This window comes from Asterias rubens, chromosome 8, assembly GCF_902459465.1.
Source record: "Asterias rubens chromosome 8, eAstRub1.3, whole genome shotgun sequence".
NCBI lineage: Eukaryota > Metazoa > Echinodermata > Asteroidea > Forcipulatida > Asteriidae > Asterias > Asterias rubens.
In genome coordinates, this window is record NC_047069.1 from 5492238 (window position 1) to 5516639 (window position 24402).

The 24402-nt window shown below is 38.7% G+C and overlaps 1 protein-coding gene across 1 annotated transcript in view; it reads right to left on the reverse strand.

The window, feature by feature from the left end:
* LOC117293741 (exocyst complex component 1-like) overlaps positions 1 to 24402 on the reverse strand; it is a gene marked incomplete in the record, with an annotated part of 50606 nt that overhangs the window by 19603 nt on the left and 6601 nt on the right. Inside the window, 9 exon segments of the mRNA XM_033776169.1 lie at positions 830 to 983; positions 1551 to 1634; positions 2102 to 2234; positions 2677 to 2757; positions 3373 to 3411; positions 4655 to 4719; positions 8842 to 8895; positions 11040 to 11138; positions 11731 to 11970. Coding sequence (XP_033632060.1) covers positions 830 to 983; positions 1551 to 1634; positions 2102 to 2234; positions 2677 to 2757; positions 3373 to 3411; positions 4655 to 4719; positions 8842 to 8895; positions 11040 to 11138; positions 11731 to 11970 — 949 coding nt within the window.

Below are 24402 nucleotides of genomic sequence, written 5' to 3' on the forward strand. Positions count from 1 at the left end.
CATGAATGGTAAAATATGCGAAATATTCAGAAAAAGCAATATAATTGATATCATTACACAGATATGTTCAGCACATTTCAAAAAGAGCAAGGCAATAGAAAACACATGGAAAGCACAAGAAATAATGCAAAATATAAAAGTACAAAAGCAAGATAAACAAATCAATCAATAGAATGAATTGTAAAGTAGGCAAAATGTTGACAAAAGCAATACAGTAGTGTTACTTTTGTTGTTATTATTGTTATCATTACACAGATATGTTAAGCACATTTCAAAAAGAGCAAGGCAATAGAAAATACATGGAAAGTACAAGAATAATGCAATATCAAGGTACAAAAAGCAAGATAAATGGAACACATATGAAAACAATTGAGTAAACCTCAATTATTGTGTATAAGTAATATCTGGCCAGCAAGAGGAGACAGATTTAGCATACAAAATATATGTTTAAGGGTAAATATTTGTGAAAATATTGGGGTGAGAAGTATCTTTCCAATGGATGAAGGAATATAATCTCTCCATCACACCAATGGAAACCATTCATTATTTAATTTGTATAACACTCAAGTGAGTATTTTTCAATGGAGGGAAAACCAATCACCAAAGTGTAGAAGATTATTCGCTGGCTAAAAATGGAGGCAAAGAGAATTCAATTCTACATGTATATATTAAGGACATGCATATTAGTATCAATATCTTATTTTATTATTATTTCTATTATTCAATGTAGCCATTGTTGTAAAGTGCATCTAGGTGATTCTAATATGAAACTATTGTTCATAATCTTGCTTTATATTAAATATTAAACAAATATTGTAAAAATAATTACCAAATATGACGACGTCACTTGGCGTTTTCTGGTGTTCCAATGCAATCTTATGAATAGCACCGAACTGAGCAGCGATGAGCTTAGTGTAAGCCTTATCCAAGTCCCCCCGGCGATCTGATCCCTTGAAGACTGTCTCTGCCTGCTCTGCAAATTGCTGTTGGGAAACAGAAGAGAACTCTAGAACTGCAAGGGTCGATGGTTCGAATCCCACCCGAGTAATATGCCTGTGATATTTGTTCACAGGACTCGGGGAAAGTACCGAGTATACAGTGCTAACACACATCGGTGTATGGGTAAAAAAGAATAATATTCTTTATCCCTGATGCAAATTTAATATCTATTGTATAGAGGAGAACTTGTGTTAAACATGGGATTGAATGTTGTGGGATAAAGACCCAGGGGAACAGTGTGAAAGTGTACCTAGGCTTGTCGTGGCCGAAGCATAAGCAGGCACCTTGAGGCCAGAAAAAGCACTTGGAGCTGGGACGATCATGGCCCATTATCATGACTCTGCTTAACACCAAGGCAAGCGTCAAACTTCCGCGCTAACTGTTAATGTGAAGAATGCCTAGTAAGGTAGAGTAGGTACCCGCACATTCCCTGCTATCCAGTGCAATCAATTGAGATAAGCATGGAATTCACTGCTTTTGCAATGATTAATCCCTTTCTTACTGAAATCTCTTATCCCTGAGTGCAGTAAAGTTAAAGACACTTGACTCACCTCAAACTCCTTAACAAATGAAAGGATGCCGCATTTGCTCTTCTTAGACAGCTTGGTCTCTTTGATTGATGTTATGATACTATCCTAGAAAAACAAGTCAAAGAAAAGCAATCAACGGACTTAACAATCTGATTTGATGTGTCGCCTTCCATGCACAGGACACTTAGAACTATAATTGCTTCTCTCCACCCAGGGGTAAAAATGGATACCTGTGAGGGCAGAGATGGTTCTTGTGATTGATTTAGCCGAGTAGCGAATATTAATGTTGCACAGGCTGCATACTCCCCACCAGGGAGCTGAGATGGTTTAAGGCGTGATTTAAGGCCCAGTGACCAGGGGTAATAATGTGAAGCGCTTTGGGACGCCCTCCGGGTGTGAAAAGCGCTATATAAAAATGGGTTGTTATTATTGTTACTATTATTGGTGATTACTCAAAATGATTGTTGGCATAAAAACTTTCTTGGTAACGAGCAATGGAGAGCTGTTGATAGTACAGCTCTTAAAAAAATACACTAAAAAAAATAGTTTCTAGTCAGGCCGTGTGTACTTACAATGTACTTGTCAAAGTTCCTCTTGACTTCAATCAGACAATTAGCAAGCACCATACGGAGGTAGGAGCTAGACTGCTTATTAGGAGATGCCATCACTTGATACCCGATCCGGACTAACATGTACACGGAGAAACTAAAGACAGAAATGGACACTATTGGTAACTGCTGAAAAATAGCTGTTAGCATAAAATCTTACTTAGTAACGAGCAATGGAGAGTCGTTAATAATATATAAACATTGTGAGAAACTAAAGAAAATTTCTCACTCACATTAAAAGACAAAAGGTCTGAAGCCTTTTATTAGGCATCTGAAAGCACACAAATTGGTGCGACAAGGGCATTTTTTCCTTTGATTATTCTATTGCAACTTCAACGACCAACTGTTTCAAAATTGTCTAGGATTTGTTATTTTATGAATATGTTTGGATACAACAAATGAGAATACTGGTCTGGTTAAAATGAAAAATAAGGATTGGTCTTGCAAAAGATTGGCTGAAAGTTTGCCGGGAGTAAATTTATCGTGAATTTTATTGGCAAACTTATGTTAGCGAAAACATTCAAGGGGTCCATACTCACAAGTTATCCATTCTTTCAGCAAATGAGATGAAGTTCTTGAGCTCTGGTTCCAGTGACTGGAAGAGGTCTGACATCACTGCCCTACAAAGACAATACATACATACAAAGGAAATTTGTCAAAACTTTCATAAATCAACTCTGAGTGAATATTTGTGTTTTGTGTCTGTGCGCATAAGCGCACCCTACTCAAGCTCTAGTGTTCTGCGGAGTGGTGGGTTCAACTCCCGGGCATGACACTGGTGTCCCTAAGCAAGACACTTACTTAACTTCAATTTCTTCTCTCCACCCAGGGGTAAATGGGTACCTGGGAGGGCAGAGATGGTCTTATAATAGACCTTATGAATATGACGTCATTTCAGTAAGGCAGCTCACCTAGAGGTCAAAAGGAGGTTGTTACTTGGCAAATACTGTGCGCCGCACGTACAAATCTGTGCGTCTCATCTGTTTCGTCACCGTTTTTCCTCTAAGATGGCGGCTGGATGACGTCAATGCATAAGGTCCATTGATAAAGCTTTAGTAGCACGTAATTGTTGCGCAGGCTGTACTGCCTTGCCGAAGTGTTTTCCGTAACTGTTGCTGTAAATTTGTTTCTGATGTCTATTTTCAATATGAAGTTGACAAGTAAACAAAAATATATTAGTAACAATAATAACAAAAACAAATAGTTGCTTGCTTATCTAAACATAATCCACTTACCTCATATCACTGTTTGGTAATACGGTCGTCTTCTTATCTCTACAGGGTATCAAAAACAAAATGATCATTGCAATTACTACAAAAAAATAAAACTCTATTTCTTAAGATCGGAATTGAGGAAAAACAATGTACATGTAGGTTCAAACCTATACTATCATTAACCCTCCTACTGATTGACCTTTCAACAGACCCCATGCATAACAGCAACGAGGTCAAAGGAAGACCTATGGGCTTAGTGTTATGCGTGGTGCAGCTAGCATGGAGCAAGTCTGAGTGCACACCCCATGGTTGTCCACTGGCTAGCAACATACATGCGAAGTGTAGTCACTCGAACACCTCCATTGGAAGTCTCGTCAACCACGGGTCTGGCATTTCACTGCCTTCCCCCATTTTATTATAGTGTCACTGGTTCCCTTATTTGCTTTACAAGTGGTTAGTAAGAACCAAGGCTACCAGGACCAGAACAGAAACCATGGTCCCGAGTGTGTTACTTTAACTAACAATGAATTTGTATCAGTAAACAAGGTTATATCAGCCAGTGGCTGCCAATCATCAATTTGTTTTTTAACATTAAAGCCATTGGACACTTCGGTACAGAAAAAAAACAAAAACAGTTAACAGATTGACAAATTTACAGAAGGTAATGGTGAAGACTTCTCTTGAAACATTATTTCATGAAATGCTTTACTTTTTGAGAAAACATTAAAACAATATCAATTCTCGATATCGAGAATTACGGATTTATTTTAAACACATGTCATGACACGGCGAAACGTGCGGAAACAAGGGTGGGTTTTCCCATTATTTTCTCCCGACTCCGAAGACCGATTGAGCCTAAATTTTCACAGGTTTGTTATTTTATATAAGTTGTGATACGGGAAGTGTGGGCCTTGGACAATACTGTTTACCGAAAGTGTCCAATGGCTTTAAAACAGAATAATTTTTTTGAATATTTTTATATTATATTTATAGTTTGCTAAAACACTAAGTGTGTATCTATTGGCCAGGTTTAGTTTGTTCTTAGAGAACTGTCTTTCTATATTCTACTACAACGGAGTAGATTTATCGGGTTGTTCGGGAGATTTCCCAGTTCGGAAAAGAACTGTCCTGCTTTTCAACTTCTACATGGGCGGAAGGTAAAGAAAATTAGCTGGGACTACTACTTTAGCTTATTGGATCGTTATTAACTACACTACTGCAGAGTGAGTTCTCAAACATATTGATACCTCACCAAGCAATGATTGAAAAAGCCTATTATTTTAATAATAATAAAAAGACTTACTCTTTCTTATGTCTCCCCAGCATTCCTACTTCTACTGTAGCCATCAGTTCTTCCATTACAAAGTCCTGTAATCATCCAATCACATCAACAAATTAATATTTTATCACAAAAACAAAAACCATGTGTATGTACTTTTTGTAGGACAAAAAACACAATGTCCACAGATTTACACTAAACTAACGCAGTTTGAAGATACTGATAGTAGAAAGCTTCCCTGAAAATTTTACGTGCTGAGGTGCTGTAGTTTTGGGGAAATGAGTAAAACAATGTCATTAAAATAATTTTGGTCTCATGAGACCAAAGTTATTTTTAGCATTTACAAAAGTATTTCATGACATTGTTTTACTCATTTCTCAAAAACTACAGCACCTCAGTAAGTAATATTTGAAATGAAGCTTTCCACTATCATTATCTTCAAACCCTGTAAGTTTAAAGACCTGCTTGAACGAAAATGTCAAGTCGTGAACTTTGCTGAATTCCACTTAAAATGTTTTCGGTGAATAAGGAAATCGAGTCATATGATTATAAATAGGTTTCAATTGTGTAAAAAAACAATCATTTTGTATGCCCTTGTCCAGAGCTTTTCTGCGAGATTTGCGAAAAGCCCCGTTACGTAATCACTCTCAAAACATCATAAGTAGATAAAGCCGCTTTGTTGCAGCGTGGATGTATAACAAAGCAAACTCCCACAAATGACGTCAGCGGCATTGTCCTTTGACGCCCGCTCTCAACGGCAGAAGTGTGTTTAGTTTTTCAAAAAACCTTTAGGTAGGGGCCTGATTTTTTATTCGATAATTACGAAAAGTTCAGAGGTGCACACATATCAAAATTACATTAAAATGGTGAACAAGTGCATTATAAACAAGTAAAAATACCATTTCTGTTGAAAACATTCCGAAATTTTGAAAAAGTACCCAAATCCTTTAAAGCATAACAGAAAAGCGGTCATTTTTTTGCGATTTCAGAAAAAGAATGCATGCATTAATTCCCAGCTACTTTTTACCAACTGCATTCAAATAATCAATTTCAACTTATCAAAGAAGATAAAGGGGATTTTAGCGTTTGTGCATTTTCATCGTTGCTTCTTTTGATTGCTGCAATCAAAATAAACCCATTATGAAAATTCATTTTCATCAGATAACAATTGTTCCAATAGTTCATTCAAGTCCATGAATGACCAGGGGTCAATTTCACAAAGAGTTAGGACTCGTCTTATCTTGAGTAAGGACGAGTAACTCGTCCTAACTTAGGATTAATCTTAAGGTCTGCATGCTACAGTGCAGGCTTGGGACTCGTCCTTAGTCCTAAAATTAGTCTTAAGTTAGGAAGAGTTTTGTGAAATTGACGGCAGGGCCCAAATTAATGGCACTGCTTACCCTGTTATTCAGCACTTACGTGTTGATCCTGCTGTGACTCGAAGATAAGCACATGTTAGAGGGCGCCATAAAGCAGTAATCAGTGCCATTAGCCTTGTTGATACATTGTGGACACTATAGGAGTGCACTGTATTTATTACACGCCTTTTGCCAAAGGATACAAAGCGCCAGGTATTATTACTGCAAGGAGTGGGGCGAATAAAAGACCTAATCCTTAAGCACCATGTAATGGTTTACAAGGTGATGTGGCGCAATATGCTGCCAATCCAGCCAGGAACACCGAGGCGAACCCCTTCTCTTTTCGATAAGTGCACTGGGTTCTTTTACATGCGTTTACACAACACATGGGACCAACGGCTTTACGTCCCATCCGAAGGACGAAGCAATGGTTATGTGTCTTGCTTGAGGACACAAGTGTCTCGGCTGGGAATTTAGGGTGTATACAGACCATTTTCACCATATCTCAAAATGGCTCATGAGATTTGGCCCAACAAATTTTATTTACAAGGAATTAATGCAAGCACTCATTTTACTTCCAGCCAGCGCTTTTTTTCTCTACCATGTTGAGCTTGTCTCTACTTAAAAATGGTTCATACTTCCTGCAAATGCGAAGCAAATTTTGATGTCACAGTGCTGTCAGAGCAAAATGTTTTGCAAAATTTTAACACAGTCCAACTGTCGCTAACTACTCGTTGCGAATTTGTGACAACAAAAATTGCATTGTATTTGCATTCACAGGCCTTTTAGCTTTTATTTGTCATAGCTGCGCCAAGAGCCACTTGCTTTCAAAATACTTACCATCAGTTTCAACATCGTTTTAATGGGGGACGGTTAGGACACTAGGTGGCCGCAGACCTACCAGGTAAATCTATCATTCTCACCAATGTGCGCATGCTCGGAACTATTTTAACAGTGAAAACTAACCTGGTAAGTCTGCTGCCACCTAGCGTTCCAAAGTCTCCCATTGACATTTAAATAGAGAAGTAACAGTTTTAAGAAGTTATCAGGAAATATGTGGAGGACAAAGCTAGGACACCGAGGTAATTCAAAATAAAATCTCACAAGTTAAGTGCACTTGTTACGTGAAATAATTGATGAATATATCCCGAGAATGACTTCTCGTACAAGCCAAGAGAAGTAAAAAATAAATAGATAAAGATGTCAAAATAAGTTATTGGTAGAACCTCGTTTACTGTTGTCAGCTCTTACTGAATGCCTACTGTTTCCAAAAGATTGAAGGATAGGTTTGAATTTTTTCATGATTTTGGAATAATAATATTTCTTGCTTCTCTGAATACATGTAGTTTCCCCTCAAATTTAACTTTTGAAACAGTAGACATACAATTATGCTACAGTGATAAAAGCAATATTTGGAAAGCATACTCAACATGCCCCGTGCAGACTCACTACTAAGTTCATGCAAATGACTATACAAACCATGCTATACAAACAAAAACCACGCTGTTAGTGCAAAACCACCACCACAAGCAGCATATCTACCTCACACAACGTGCATTTAAATACATTTATAGCACCCTATTTCTCCCACCCTTTTGCGATTGCCCAATTTCATGGCTCTGCTCGCCGTGAGCAAAGTATCTGCGCTAACTGAAGTAGGGAATTCCAGGCTAATGTAAAGCTAGCCCAATTATTTTATTGTGTATATAAAATGTGCATTCGTCACATTACTGGGCTGGCGCAGAAATTCAGCGCTTGCACAGTAAGCGGCGAATGATGACCGTAAGCGCAGAAGTTAACGGTAAGCAGAGCCATAAACTTGGGCCCTGATCTTCATTGGATTGCTTTAGACTATGTAGAACATATGCAGTTTGCCTGGAAAACAAGGCATGACAGCCACTTCAAGGTGTTGGCTACAATCAACTGTTTTGTCCAGGGGCAGTGGTCAACTACTCCTTGGGCTGAAACATTACAGTCCATTTACAGGTGTAGGCTTGGGTATCATTTTGGGGACAGACTTCTTGATTATTCTTGAATTAAATACATGAAACTAGGTTTTCATAACATGACTTCTACAGAATGGTTTGTTGTTGAAACTGGCTGCCACTTTGTCTCGAACTACAGCACTCGTTAACTAAAACTTTCTGCATTTTTATCATTTTGATGATTTGACTATAGTAGCTTCTTACAGGTACGACTCAAACTACAGCAAGCTGGAAATTGTCTGCCCTGTGTGATCACTCCTGGCTAACTTTGTCTGTTAGTCTTGGTGCAAGTGCCCTACGTAATGCACATACACCCAACACTACACACACACGTAGCAACTATTCCAACAATAGAGGACATTTGAGTGTGGTGTGGTGGGGTGATATGGCAGTTTTCGCCCGCTAGCATTCGATAGTAATGTGCGAAAGAGGAGAAGTAAAGCGGGGGATCATGATATTTGAGTGATATTGAATAACAATGTCTTGCACCAAGACCATCTGTCTATCTGCACACAGCGCATTGAATGAGTCTCATGTATAACGCCTTGCACCAACGACCAGACGCAGCTAATGTCTGCCATTTCGGGAGTCACATTGCAGGTGAAAATATAGTGTGCCATAATTTCAAGGACATTTTGGCAGATATGCAGACATAAGAAGTAAAATAATAGTTAGTTAGAGAGTGACGGTTCAACACTGAAAAGGCAAAGAAGTGGATTAGTCACACAGTTTTCAAAAGAAAAGTTATTGACAAGAAAAGTTATTCACAACACATGCAGACTACTCTTTCATGCAGCAAACTAAAAAGAAAAGGAGACATGAAATAGCCGTTGGCTGGTTTTGTGCAATATGGCATACGATCTCTGACCTTTCCACCTGGGGTACTGCCATGCTCTGTATGTCTCGGAGCTGATGGTGCTGTCTGATGGGAGTAACACATACAAGCGGAACAAGCAACATGTCATGTTAAAACTTGACTCCAGCCAAAAAAAGGAAATCACAAAAAATCCCTGGGATTCCCACCCCTCCCCCCCCCAATGCCTGAGGGCTACAGAGGAGTTAGGCTGGTCTCTGTTAAGTATGGATCATCGGCACTGGTGATTGCATATAGGGAGCCAGACCAAAACGGCCACGGTCTCACACAGGCATGCCACAACTCATTCAAAAATGCACCCCAATTCTCCCTGGGATTTACAAAAAACCTTGGTGATAAGAAGCAAAAACATTGCAAGTACAATTCAAGTGTAGTGACACCATTGATACATTTTTTGTAATGTTCCATTTGTAGAGTATAGGCATAGAAATCTGCAGATGGACAACTGCAGACTTGAAAATCCCATTATTTGAACCTGTTCTCAATTGTCTATGTCAAAAGTCCAACAGGAAATGGTTTGTTATAGAACCCCATCTCACAATCACCAACATCCATAGAATGCTAGTAACAAAAATAGAACTTCCAAACATGTTCAAATGCATCCAAATGTGTTCGACCCCCAGTTGTGTATACATACAGTGATGCATTAAAAAAAAAACAATCCGCATAGTGAAAACCCAAAACACATAGTGCCCCTTGGTGAGTTTTGAACCATGGTCCTAGAGGTGGAAGGTAAGGCAAGATACCACTGCACCAACCTGACCAACCTCTTCGGGATTGTCCAATTCCTTCTCCAATTTCCACCAAATACTTACAATGAATGTGAGCAATAAATGAAAGGATTGTCAGCATGTAGATGAAAGCACACACACAACTTCTGGATTCCAACTGGATTTTGAATTTGCATGCACATAACACGCTTGACTTTTTACAGATATCAAATAATATACAGTGGAGAGCCATATTTTTTTATTTTTTTACACCCCATTGTGGTTTTATTACAATGGTGATGCTTCTTGCACAAACGCGAAGGGACCGCAAGGAGACACGCGCGCACCATTCAGTACGCGCGTTGAATATGAAACACACATTGGAGTTTGTGTTTATTGAACGCTTTGCGATGCTGTTTTGTCAACTTACAAAATGGCCGCACAAGCAAACGCTATGCGATGCCTGCTTTGTCAACTTAGAAAATGGCCGCCTGTGCGCATGCCGGGTCTAGTACTGCATTATAACTCTATGTAATACCCCCCATTATAACAAACTCGTCCTCTTTATGTTCTGAAAAATGTAGTCTTGGTGCAAGACATTGTTATTCACACTAGATCTCTCAATTATCGCTATCTCCGCTCGCTCTCTCCTTGACGTGCACATTACTATCATCTTACACCAAGACTACATTTCTTCAGAACATGGTGAGAACGAGTTTGGTTTTATGGGGGTACAAGAATGAAACAGCATATAGATCTTTACTGAACAGTCCATTTTTGAATCATGAGGTAAGCTTTGACGGATCAATGAGCACAACCACAAAGATGAGTCTGCTATTTCTCAGCCAATCAAAATCACACCAATCACGTTAATCAATACAATCATTATTCATTCAGATGTTAATAGCAAACAAATAATCTAAACAGCTTACTTGCTCACAAAACTTCATTGTTAAAAGTTGGAAAATATACAATGAACATGACAATGTAATCTGTCATAACATAGCTACTGACTCTCGATAACCAAGTTATGAAACAGTTAAATAGACTAAAATTTGTTTGTCGTGGGAGGTCAACATAAGTAAACTAGATTTCCATTAACAATTTGTTTCACTTGCTGACCGAATGAGTTCAAAAAAATGTCGGTCGCCTGCAAGCTTTTTTCACAAGCCTACAGGTTATAATGCAAACATTTTGGGAAACATGAAAAAAGAAGAAGTCTAAACTAAAAGTTGTTAAAGTCTTGAACAACTGTTCTTCAACCCTTTTGACCAAACATAGCTTTCTGAAAAGGGAAATTATGAATTTATAAATTCCAACAACATCAAATATCTTTAACATGTTATCACTTTCAAATTTTGTTTTTCAGTTCCAACTTTTGTGACAGGAAATCACCTGCATGCCCCGACTGTGCCGTATTCTGGACAGATCTTCCATGATAGCAAACTGCGTGTTTCATTATGAAATCTAACCCTCACTTACCATGAAATCAGTGTCTGAACCGAGCCCAAAGAACTTGGCGCAGAAATCCTGTTCAGCTTGGCACATTGGAGCAACCTCATTTAGGATCTGGGTGAAAACCTATAGAGTGAAGTACGGACTAGGTGAACTTTGTGTACATCTAATAAACAGCCTCTATTGAAATGTGCATACAAATCTTATCAAAGTCCAAACATGTTGGTGTGGAGTTATTACCAAGGTAATTTTGGTAATTGTCAAATACCAGTACTCTCACTTGGTGTATCCCAACATATGCATAAAATAACTGTGAGGACTCAGAATCTAGGCTATACAGTATGCTCCTTTAATAGTTGAGGGGGTTTTATTCACATTTTCACCTGGTGAAACGTACACAGTTTAATCTGTGAAAAGTTGGACTCAATTGGTCATCGAAGTTGCAAGAGAATAATGAAAGAAAAGAAAAAACACCCCTGTTGTACATATTTGTGTGCGTTCCGTTGCCTTAAACAGCTTCAGCCCTGAAGTCTTTAAATATTTGAGTGAGAAATTACAATTTTTCTCTAAAACTACATTACTTCAGAGGGAGTCGTTTCTCACAATGTTTTATACTATCAACAGCTCTCCATTGCTTGTTACCAAGTAAGTTTTTATGTTAACAATTATTTTTAGCAATTACCAATAGTGTCCAGTGCCTTTAACTACTTCCTCTTACCATATCAAATCGCTGACGGTCAGTCAACTCAGCCTCTGACCCCTGGAATTCCTGACCTTTGCCCTTTAACACGGCCTTGGCAAGGTCACCGGTTGAGCCGTGGAGCTTCTCTTTGCCACCAAAGCCAAACTTCTTTGGGTCAAGAGTGTTTCTGGTCTTGCTGAGCAGGGCCTGCTTAGCATGCTCAAAGAATTCACAGATTTCATGGTCGTAGAGCCTGTGAAGAGACTTTGTGTAGTTCTGTATAAACAAACGCAGCAGACAAAATAAAGTGTTAGAAAACTAATTCAATCTGAAATAATTTCAAATGACAAGGATCTATGTGCATGTTATTTGAAATGAATACAGAATGTATTTCGTTCGTGCATTTTCGCAGAATATAATCACCCTGACTATTCCATTTTACTCTGCTTCGCCTCATCAAATGGAGAAGTCCAGATTTCACAATGTGGGTGTATTCTGTCACTATGAACTCATAATCATCACATATTTGCATAATTTTATTGTACTCAATTGCATCCAATATTTGTGTAATATTATACTAATATGCATCAAATATGTGTGTATTATTTTACTAATGCATTTAATATTGTGTAACAATGTAATCGTAAGCATTCATTATTTCTATAATATGTAACATGACTAGACTTGCTTTTGTCTGTGGACCAGTCAGTGTTGGTGTTAAGAACAAGAGAGAACGCAGGGAAGGTTTTTGTTCATGCGGCCCCCTAAAAGGAAATGGGGGAGGACGTTATGATTTTGTTTTACTTCACCTTAAATAACCCTTTTTTTCCGTTGATGCACAGAGGAAATCTAAAAGCAACAATGGAACACCCCCTCCAGGTTCTGCACCATCATCACGGTGAAGGAGATCAATTGGATTCATCTAACGGACCAGCAATCGGGGCAAGTCTACTCGGTCAATGGCACGCATCAGAGGGAGACCAATCAGAGATGAGTTAAACATGGAATATCATCGTCAGTTGGACCATGTGGCTGTGTGGATCGATAGGTGGAGTCATGAACAGGTGTGTGACAGAATTTATTGGAAGAGCAAAGCCAAGCTTGTTTGTACATAATTTGTGAGCCAATCAAGCCTTTCAAGGTTCGCCAACCAAAGGCTTTTTTCCAAACCTCTGTCTGATGTTCGAACCACAGCGTGCAAAAGTGTCAGGTCACTTCGTACCTTAACCACTTCGTACCTTTTGCAAGGTACGAATAGAGTGTCATGGCCGAGTGGTTAAGAGCATCGAATTCAAGTTCTGGTGCTGATTCACCGGGTGTGGGTTTCGAATCCTGGTCGTGACACTTGTATCCTTGAGCAAGATACTTTACTATAATTGCTTCACCAGGGGTATAAATGGTACCTGCGAGGGTAGAGGTTGATATTGTGTATGAAAAAGGTTGATATTGTGTATGAAAAAGCCACAAGCGCCTGACAGGCAGCTCAGGGTTGTATACTCCCCCAGGGAGCTGAGAAACATTACAGGAAAGTTATTGGCCCCATGACCAGGGCACTAATGTAAAGAGCATTGATACGGTTATTGTGAAATGCGCTATATAAGAATTTGTTGTTACGAATTGACTGTGGCCACTTTGTACTCTGCCTGGACACTTTGTACCTTTTTGACACAAGACAAGTACGAAATGATCAAAGGTACAAAGTGTCCAAGGTATGAGGTGACCAACATCCATGCAAAAAAAAAAAAAAATACAAAAAGCGAAGGTTTAGGAAAGGACTCTTAGGGTGCGTTTGACGGTCGTAACCATAATGTTTTGGTCTTTTGCCAGTGCCTAAACCAATGGCCAATTCAACCGAAACAGTCAAAATTCACCCCAGATCTAAAACATATTATTGTACACGCTTTCTAGGTTTTTCTTACTAAACCAATTATCAAATCTGTAAATCTGAATTCAATCAAAATGCTTGTAAAAATGTGATTGATCTGTTTTTATCCCCCAGAAATGTTCCATTTTGGAAGGTATTCTGACGAGAAGTAATTACAGCCAGTTTGGGTTTCTGTGGACGAGTCTTCAGCCCACACTCCATAGGGATTTATGTACACTCACAACAGCTGTATCCACACCATCGGTTCACACCCATTAGCTCTCATGTGAGCAGAGAAACACGAGCACGAAGAGCGGTCAGAAACTATTTTCATGTTGGAAGGTAAGAGTCTGAGCCCCCTTGTGTTGACCCTGATCTGAATTATAGTTGAAGTACTGTAGCGTGTTTAGGTCCAATTTCATAGAGCTGCTAGTCAGACAATATTGCCTTTTCAAAAGGATACCAGTCACTAATTGTACTTGTGACATGGTAGTTCGGCTGGTAACCCTTATTCTGGTCGGCAAATTTGTGTTGCGCTTAGCTACTTTTTCTGCTTTCAAAGCAGCTCTATGAATCTAGGCCAAGGGCTCGAGTCTGACACTGGACTGCCAGCCCGAGCCCGATTTTAGCCTCAGCCAGTAAACTCGTGACGTCTGCGGTCTTGGGTTTTCCAACTGAACAATAGTCACTGTGTAATATCTTCTTGGACAGTCGGAATCAAAGAACTCACAGGCTTATCAATAAACGCTGCATATTGATCTGCACTGGATAGGCTGAAGTGGAACTCACTCATAATCAGGGTCACAAAGGGTCAGCCATGACTCATAGGACAACGACGACGAATATCTTGAACAGAAAGAAATGATGTTCAAACCTTAACTTGTGACCGACACTAAGTTAACAGACACTACTTTTTGTTTGTGATCATTTAGCGCCCATTTGCAGAGGAGAAGGGATGTAACGATGTGTAATGCAGAAACTGACTTCGATGAACCTTCAATGAGAACTGACGTCAGAGGTAAGTTTTAAGGTGGCTAAGTGCTGTAAGAGACATTTCTGGTGTTTAAGATTTTACTCTTGCAAATAATGATAAAAAGATAATGAAGAAGCGTAAAACCAGTAACAAATGTGTGTATATACTTCTAGCAAAGGGAAATGTTTTTAACTGAGCAAGAAACAATGTTTTGATCAGACAGATGATATAATTGAAAATTGGCTGATCACTACTTTAAGAATATGTTTCATTGAATTTAGTATTCACTGAAGGGTCCCCACTGTCTAGAAACTCCTTGTTGACAACGACATCATCTAATGACTCAAACTCTTAGATGGGATTTGAACCCAGGACCTTTGTCATTCTAAAGCATATCTCTCACCACCTAACCACCAAAATTGCCCGGTAGCAAGAGGCATTTCAAATTCTATATTTTGGCAGTGGGTACCCCAACAATTTAATCGATGTTAAATAGGATTCGAACTTCTTCTAGCTATTGGGCAATCTCAGTGTCCCCTAATTTATCTTTCGTTGGTAACGCTCAGTTTGTTTTGTTCTGTTACAGCGGGAAAACCTCTCTTCCACGACGTATCTGATGACAAGAAGTACCACCAACATCAAGTTACCAAGCATCCATTCAAAGAGTCATCGTAGCAACCGAAATAATCCACTCAGCAAATCTGCCCCTGCAAGTGTCAGGTGATTTTATTGTTTTCATTGTTTTATTCTGTCAAAATGTTTGGGGAAAAACTAGAATGTTGTCCATGAAATAGCAATTTCTAGTTTGTCATGGCTAAGTGGTTTAGAGCACCGAATTCAAGTTCTGGTGGTTAAGTCATCGGAGTGTGGGTTCGAATCCCAGTCATTAAACTTGTGTCTTTGAGCAAGATACTTTACTATAGTTGCTTCTCTTTACCCAGGGGTATAAATGGGTACCTGCGAGGGTAGAGATTGATATTGTGTATGAAAAGGCATGCCACGGCAGCTTGTGGCTGTATACTTCCCAAGGAGCTGAGAAAGATCAAAGATATGTTATTGGCCGAATGACCAGGGCACTAATGTAAATCACATTGAGATGTTATTGTCAAGTGCGCTTGATGCCTTACATTACTGGTTATTGTCAAAGACCAGTATCTGCACTTTGTGTGACCCAACAGACAAATGAAATAACAAACCCATTAAAATTTAGGCTTTAAAGAAAACCACCTTTAAATGTTTAAACAACAGTTCACAAGATCAGAACTAGTTGTTTTTATCTCAATAACTAAAGCATTTCAGGCAAAAGTATTTCAAATGAAGTTTTTCACCATCTTTAAATGCAAATCTGAACACAGATTTTTCAATCTTACTAATGTTGTGCTCGGCCCTTTGTATACAATGCAAATTTAACGGTAAAAAAAACCATCTTTTTGCAGGAGGTTCACTGATGATTCTCCAGCAGTTCGTCGGCACATGCAGGACAGACCAAGACCCAATGCGTCGAGTGATGTCCCAAAAGACTACAGTCCAGTCACATTACAAAACCTTCCTCAACTTACAAAGTCATTGACTCAAGTACAGATCAGCAGATCCAGACCAACTATGGTACGTCAAATTTTGCAATGAAATTTTGCAAAAAGCTACATAATGATTCATTATTTGGTTTTTATCACCAGATCCATATTTCTTAAGGAACTGTGCATGGTGGAAATACAGTTTGAGAAAGGTTTGTGGAGACGCCATGTATATAAAACTCTACAAGTTTTAATGGTTCTGAAAAGTTCGGGAGCAATGCTAGACTGTATGATGCTTAAGAACTGCTGCTGAGGTTAAGCTAACTTGTAGGCTTATCTTAAGAATGGCTGTTCTGATTTAGCTAAAATGTTGCTTAAGAACTGCTGCTGATTTAGCTAATACGTAGGCCATGTCCGAATTGGCTATACAGCTACGGCTAGATTTCCGCGTCATCTTGTGTTGAAGTGTAGGCATCCTTAGCAAACCCTTGGGAACAGTCGTCGTAGCCGTTGCTGTAGCTGCCAATTCGCACACTGCCTTAGAGGCTTAGCTCAACAGTTTGTGAAAGCGGGAAACTGGAAGGGGATCAGCTTGGTCTGAGCTTGATGATTGGCGTGGCAGGAATTGGAACTGGTACCTAGTAGGAGTGCTCTCTGAGCTGTGGTCAGTTTGTTAAGAGTGCATTAACAGGACAGTGGGGAGCCTAGTGGAGACCGAGGTATAGATGATGGTGCAAAATCTTGGTTGCGCCAATTTTTGAGCAAGTTTCCCTATAAGTTATTCTACTGCAATAAAAACTTTGGGCAAATGTTGTGACCTCTCTCACTATTAACATCCAATTCTTTGTTTGACAATGCAATCTTTTTGAGGGTTTAACTGTTTGTTTAATTATTTTTTATTATAGTCGGGTACCTCGCCTAGAAATCTTCCACCTATCCCTGTTGTACCAGATGAAGCGTGGCAGCTATACCATTGGTATGAAGAGTGCTGGAATGGTGAGACTTCTTTTTATTTAATTTTCTCCGCAAAGAAAGGTTCTGAAAAATATTTGTGCCATGCTGGATTGTATGCGTTGACATGGGGTCCCCCTACCCCCACCATCTTAATTGTAAAATAAGGCTGAAACAATGGAAACCGCGTAGCCAATGAAGCCTTTCTTTGACCTCTATGTGACAGCAATGGAATGTAGTGATGTCGTTAGATTGAAAGGCGTCTTTGTTTGGTGCATTATTTTTGATTACTTGTTTATTTTTTTCAACATTGTTGTATACTGGGGTGAACAGAGAAAACATTTGACTAGAGTAGGATTTGAACCTAGGACTTCCAGGTTTGTGTAGCACCACCCGAACAAAGATATTGACAAAAAAGTTAGACTGTCAATAAAGGTTGTGTAGTTTGCTCAGTTGGGAGAGCACTCGCAGGTAAAAACGGAGGTCACAGGTTCAAAACCCACTGTTGTCAATTTTTCTTTGTTTACCCCAATATGGTATCATATTACTCAGTCGGTTTTCTTTGTATTTGTATGTGTGATGACCTGACAACAGAATATAAATGTACTTGGAGCTCTAGCGAGGTGCTCTTTGCTAAATGTTTGTTTGTTATATTTTCAGATGTCCAAAGGAATGAATTCTTGCACAAACTATTGAAGAGGTTGGATTCCAGACAGCTGTATTTTCTCTGCAGTTCACTGGCCGTAAGTTCCGGGGCCAATGTTATTGCTGGGCTTATTGGGAATTCTGCGCTAATGGTGCCCTGTAATGCGGACACTTCTATGAGTTGTAAGCGCAGAATTCTGCAGTCAGCAGAGCCATGAAATTGGGCTCTTTTAAGTTTCCTTTAAACCGTTCTTGAGTGAACGAGAGTGCTATTTAAACTCGTTAATAGCGCGTTTATTTATCATTTAATAAATTGTAATTTTGATATTTTGACATTATTTTATGTAACTTTGATAAAAAAATTACGCCTAAACCTCAAGATTTCGAAAAAACTAGATGCACTTCTGTTGTTGATGACGGTGTCTGTCAAAATGACAATACTTTGATGTTAAATCTGTGGGATATTGCTTTGATAACTGCAACAAAGAGGCTATCCAGAACGAAGCTCCCACAAATGACCGCCCTCAAAGAACCTATTAATTTAATTTCAGAAATCTCTTGCAGAAATTTGTTTAATACTCCGATGTTTGTTTTCAGTTGAAGCAATCACATGACTTCATTAGCCTCCTTCCCGAGCCGCTCGCACTTCGTATTCTTCAGTACCTCTCCCCTCAGAGCCTCTTGGTGGCAGCATTGGTCAGTCGGACATGGTGTTATTTGGCGAGTCATGATAACATATGGAAAGTCAAATGTGACCATGTTGATATCGGTATGTCAATAAATGATGCCGTCTCATATTTTAAAAATAATAATAATAACCTTATTTATATAGCACTTTTTACAAATTGGAAACAAAGCGCTCAAGAAATACAAAAACAGCCAAAGAACAAAAATAGATTACAAGTGGGCCTACAAAACTTCACATTACCCAAATAAGAACAATGCAATTAATAGGCATGGGGTACTTGTGGTATTTACTTTACACGTTTGTGACTATAAAAACTGGAAAGCTGGTGCTATTATGAAACATTATGAAAAATAACCCCTTTAAAGTGAAGAACTTTTAGAGAAAGAGGAAATTTTCACCCCAAAAAGTTTTTATCTGAAAATGGAGCCTTTCTCATCTGAAAGCCTACAATCTTATGCGACAATAATGTTTTTCTCTCTCATTACTTTCTTCACTCTTTGAATGAGCCCAAATGTTCACAGGTTTGTTATTTTCATCCATTTGTTGAGATACGCCATGTGAGGACTTTGACTATTGCCAAAATTGTACCCTGTCTTTATTTAGAAAAAAAAAAGAATGGTGCTTCGTTTTTGAAATTGCAAGGGCACGGGGGTGTTTAAATAAAAGGTTAAATATGGCTGTGATAAAACACTGAGTTTCCTGTAGGTAAGTAGTGAGTGAATGTATCTTCCTAAACTGATATTCTTTATAATTTTCGTACCGCCTTTATTATTAACAAACTTCATGAATGCATTTCTTCTTTTGCAGAAATTCCCTTGCCAACCAGTAACTTTAGGTGGAAGACGGTTTACCGAGATAACGTTTTTCTCAGACAGAACTGGGAGTCCGGTAATTGTAAACAAATTGATGTCAGAGGTCATACAGCAAAGTAAGTCGACTTGTGAGAAAGGAAGAACACATAAAGTAAATTAATTGACAATTACTAAGGGAATTAATGTGTGGTGAAGAGGTTTTTAACTAGTGGTTTAATCCCAACGAGGCCTGGTTCTTGATAATTTTATCTTGGAATAGGAAGGTCTTATGAGTGAAGTTTGTTTTTTTCCAAGCGAATGTAAGAGTTCTAAAGCAATTTGTTTTTATTTCTCTCTTTGCAATTTCAGGGTTCTATGTGTTACGTTTGACGGCAGTACAAGACTTGCCAGTGGGAGTAAAGATGCTTCCATTAAGATATGGGATATCCACACCGGTAGCCTGCTTCAGACGTTAAAAGGACACAAGGTATGTGATGGATAACGGGCTATAACATCAAATGTCTGATTCTTGTAAGAGATTGTTGACTAAAGGATTATCATCAAGAATTTAATTCCTTACCAGATTTGGCTACTTTAGATGAATAAATCTGCCATGTCTGTAAAAATTTTGTTTATTGTACTTTTCTCAAAAATAATTTTGTTTTCCCCTATGATGTTTTCCGATCAAGCTGAATGAGTGGTTTGTCAAAAACAAAATCAGTATGGAGAAACAAGCCAACAAGGTTGACATTTTCAAAAATATTTTTTTTGTAAATATAAATAGTAATGAAGGGTCCTTTTACAGTCAGCCACATTGATGAGCTGGCAGCGAGCAAGCTTGTGCTTTGGGCCCCTACTCAAGGTCACTGTTCCCGAGGTAGACCGCAAACCACCTATGTGGACACCTTGTGCCGGGACCCTGGACTGCGTCGGGAAGAGCTGCGTACAGCAATGGAGGACCAACGTGTTTGGAGGGCCATCATCCGATGCTCCGCATCGACTGAATGAAATGAATCAGCTAGAGATCAAGATTTTTATGGGGGGAGTAAAACGGAGAGCTCAGACAACAACCCTCCTGGTATAGGAGACATACTTGTAGGAGAGAACCAATGCCTTAGCCAGGGCCCAATTTCAAAGAGCTGCTTGAGCACAAAATTTTGCTTAAGCGAAAAATCAGATTACCGGCCAAGACTCCGCTCAATTGTTATGCTAAGTAAACAACAGCTAAATACCAGTCACAGGGAATGTATATGTCATGAAATTGTGGCCAGTAACATGTGTAAAATAAGCAAGCCATTTTCGTGCTTAAGCAAATATTTTGCTTAAGCAGCTCTATGAAATTGGCCCCAGGTATGAAACGGAGCCACAATAATGAGAGGCGAGTGCTATGCAAAATGCCTCCCATGCCATATATTTCTGTCCTCCTCGACAAACGCCAGTGTGATAACTAATATAATAACCAAAAACCTTAAATTTGTGTTCATTCAATTTCTATCTGTGTATCACAGAAGGGAGTCTGGTGCCTTAGCTTCTTCACACGCTACCTCTTAGTCAGTTCTTCCTTTGATGGGACAGTGAAAGTCTGGAACCTACGCAGTGGTGTCTGCACACGGACTATGTTCGGTCACGACGGACCAATCTGGGCAATGGCGAGGCAAGATTACTGGCTGGTCACAGCGTCACAAGACAGAACGGTAAGACACTAGTTTCCATAAAGAATGCTTCTCGAGAACATGTTGCACAAGGAAGGCATGACATTTTTCCTACTTCAGTCTGATTTCCGTTTTTGTGTTACCCTCGGGAAAAATCTAACAAGTTGTGATTTAAAAGTGTAATGTATCCTTGACCCTACACCATGTAAACATGTAGGGAAGCCCTTGTACTAAATCAAATATTCTTACTTTTTTCCACGGACCCATTATAATGCCTGACAAGGACATTTATACTGAAGAAGAAGGTTGTTTTACAGGTTTTTGAGTTGCCAATCACGATGTTTCTTTTGCAAGGGGAGAGAGTGCGAGGCTGTGATCTGATATTTTATACTTGCCAATGCTTTTTAAATATTGTCCTGCACTGTCTAAAATATTAATGTCGTCTTAACTTCTTTTTCTATATTTGTTTATGTTTACACATTTCAGTGTCCTGTTTAGGAGCTTTAAGCAATTTGAGACTTGTGGAATTTATATTTTTATATTTCTAAAGAAAGGACTATAACGAATTGAATTGATTGATTTGTTGATATTGAATTGATATTGGGGATTTGTGTGTTATTTGAGCCTGCAGCCCCTCAGACCATCTGAATCCTTCATTTCTGCGAAGACGAGATAGAAGGATTTGGGAGGCTGAGGGTTTCAGGACACTTTTCGTATATAAATGCTGAATTTGTTTAATAATGCCATTTCTCTTGTTGTTAATTTGTAGTTGTCCTTATTGGTCCCCATTTCCTTTCTTTGTTTTCAAATACTGCTTTACCTTGGATTGTATATGATTTTATTTTGTGAATATTTTTCTCCCAATTTCTTATCATAATTTTAATACACTTTTTTGAACTATTGGCCTTTTATGTATATATTACTTTTCTCATCCTATCTTGTAGTTCTTTCTGTGCCATTTTGCAGTCTGACTACTCATTGAATTATAATACTGTGTTTTCTACCTGCAAATGAAATTTGTTAAATCTGCGAATTTGTTTTTTAATTTTTATAAGTTATCACACAAGCACGAGTGGAATACGGAAAACTAACCACGAGCGCGCGTGTTATAACAAATTTATCTTCCAGTTTCACGTCAACACGCAAAGATAAAATTTCAGAAAGCTGTTTCGCAACGAAGCGCACACAGTTTAGAATGTCATTTTTGCCGTGTCCATATACGGAGCGTGACGCATTGACATTCACAATACGCACTGTGTAATAAAAAAAGAGGAAGTAGTATATAGGTTTTTATACCACCTCCAGTTCAAGCATCTGATTGGTGGGTTAGAGCGTACTGAAAGATAATGTTTAATGTTTTTAATATAATTTAAAAGTAGGATTTGAAACTTTGCATGGTGGAAGTAAGATATAGAAAAGTTTGCGGTAACACCATGTAATAACAATCTCTAAATGAGTTGGGGTGGTTCTGAAAAGAACCGTTGGATTAACTCGACGTTTCGATCAGTATGCTCTGATCGTCTTCTGGAGAATGACGATCAGAGCATACTGATCGAAACGTCGAGTTAATCCAACGGTTCTTTTCAGAACCACCCCAACTCATTTAGAGATTGTTATTACATGGTGTTACCGCAAACTTTTCTATATAATTTAAAACCTGAATTTAATTTGAATTAACAAACTGATGAAGCATTTGTACCTAATTCACTGAGTTCTATGTTGAGCTGCGTTATTTTGTTTTGACTAATTTGTTTCTTGGTTGACTATTTCTGTACCATCAGCTGAAGCTTTGGGATCTTCGGACATGTCTATTGGAGCATACATTAGTGGGACACACTCAAGCAGTATTCTGCGTCGATATGGACAAAGAATGCACAATGATTTTATCAGGCTCAGCTGATAGGGTAAGTGCAGACCAAAGATTTCAGAGCGCCGAAAGCTAGGGTCGATTTCACAAAGAGTTAGGACTAGTCCTAACTTAGCACTAGTCCTAGGAAAGAAAAGGGATAACTGAAAGAAAAGGGATAATGGAAAGAAAAGGTTTAACGGAAAGAAAAGGGATAACGGAAAGAAAAGGGATAACGGAAAGAAAAGGGATAACGGAAAGAAAAGGGATAATGGAAAGAAAAGGGATAACGGAAAGAAAAGGGATAATGGAAAGAAAAGGGATAACGGAAAGAAAAGGGATAACGGAAAAAAAAGGGATAATGGAAAGAAAAGGGATAATGGAAAGAAAAGGGATAACGGAAAGAAAAGGGATAATGGAAAGAAAAGGGATAACGGAAAAAAAAGGTTTAACGGAAAGAAAAGGGATAATGGAAAGAAAAGGGATAACGGAAAAAAAAGGGATAACGGAAAGAAAAGGGATAACGGAAAGAAAAGGGATAACGGAAAGAAAAGGGAACGGAAAGAAAAGGGATAACGGAAAGAAAAGGGATAACGGAAAGAAAAGGGATAACGGAAAGAAAAGGGATATCGGAAAGAAAAGGGATAACGGAAAGAAAAGGGATAACGGAAAGAAAAGGGATAACGGAAAGAAAAGGGATAACGGAAAGAAAAGGGATAACGGAAAGAAAAGGGATAACGGAAAGAAAAGGGATAATGGAAAGAAAAGGGATAATGGAAAGAAAAGGGATAATGGAAAGAAAAGGGATAACGGAAAGAAAAGGGATAACAGAAAGAAAAGGGATAACAGAAAGAAAAGGGATAACGGAAAGAAAAGGGATAACGGAAAGAAAAGGGATAACGGAAAGAAAAGGGATAATGGAAAGAAAAGGGATAACGGAAAGAAAAGGGATAACGGAAAGAAAAGGGATAACGGAAAGAAAAGGGATAACGGAAAGAAAAGGGATAACGGAAAGAAAAGGGATAACGGAAAGAAGAAGGATAACAGAAAACAAATGCAGAAAGCCCACGATGTGCTCTACTAAAGACAACTCAACTTGACAAATGAAAAGACGGCCAGGTTCATACTTCCTGCAAATGCGAGTGCGAAGCAAATTGATGTCACAGGGCTGTTTTTGCAGAGAATGTTTTGCAGGAGTTGAGCACATTTCAACTGTTGTGAATTATTCGTTGCGAATTTGTGACGTCAAAATCTGTATCGCATTCGCAGGAAGTTTGAACCAGGCTTAAAGAAGAGACAGACTGACTGACAACTTGACTAATAGATAGACTAAGAGATAGACAAACAAACAAATTGACTAATGAATAGTCTTATAGACAGACAAACAAACGAAAAACTTGACTTACTAATGGAATAAGGGACAGACAAACACTGATTAATGGATATGGTTGGCCACAAAATTCATCAGTATTTTATGTAGATATGGCAAAACAGAAAAGTCTGTGTGGTAGACATTAATGTAGAAATCGTGCCTAGTTTTTAGATGAGATAGGTAGACCGAAAGAAAAAACTGATCGTTTTGACTGCAATCTGTCTTGGCTTCATTGCAAGACGCCCTTTTATTGGTTTGAAAATAATTTAAACACTTTATTTCTCTTTCAGACCATTCGTGTTTGGAGTGTAGAGACAGGTCGCTACACAAAAGTCATCTGGGCTAGTCAGTCGACATCCATCATGAGTTTGAGATATCACCGTGGTTACTTCACCTGCGCTGTTGGGGAGGT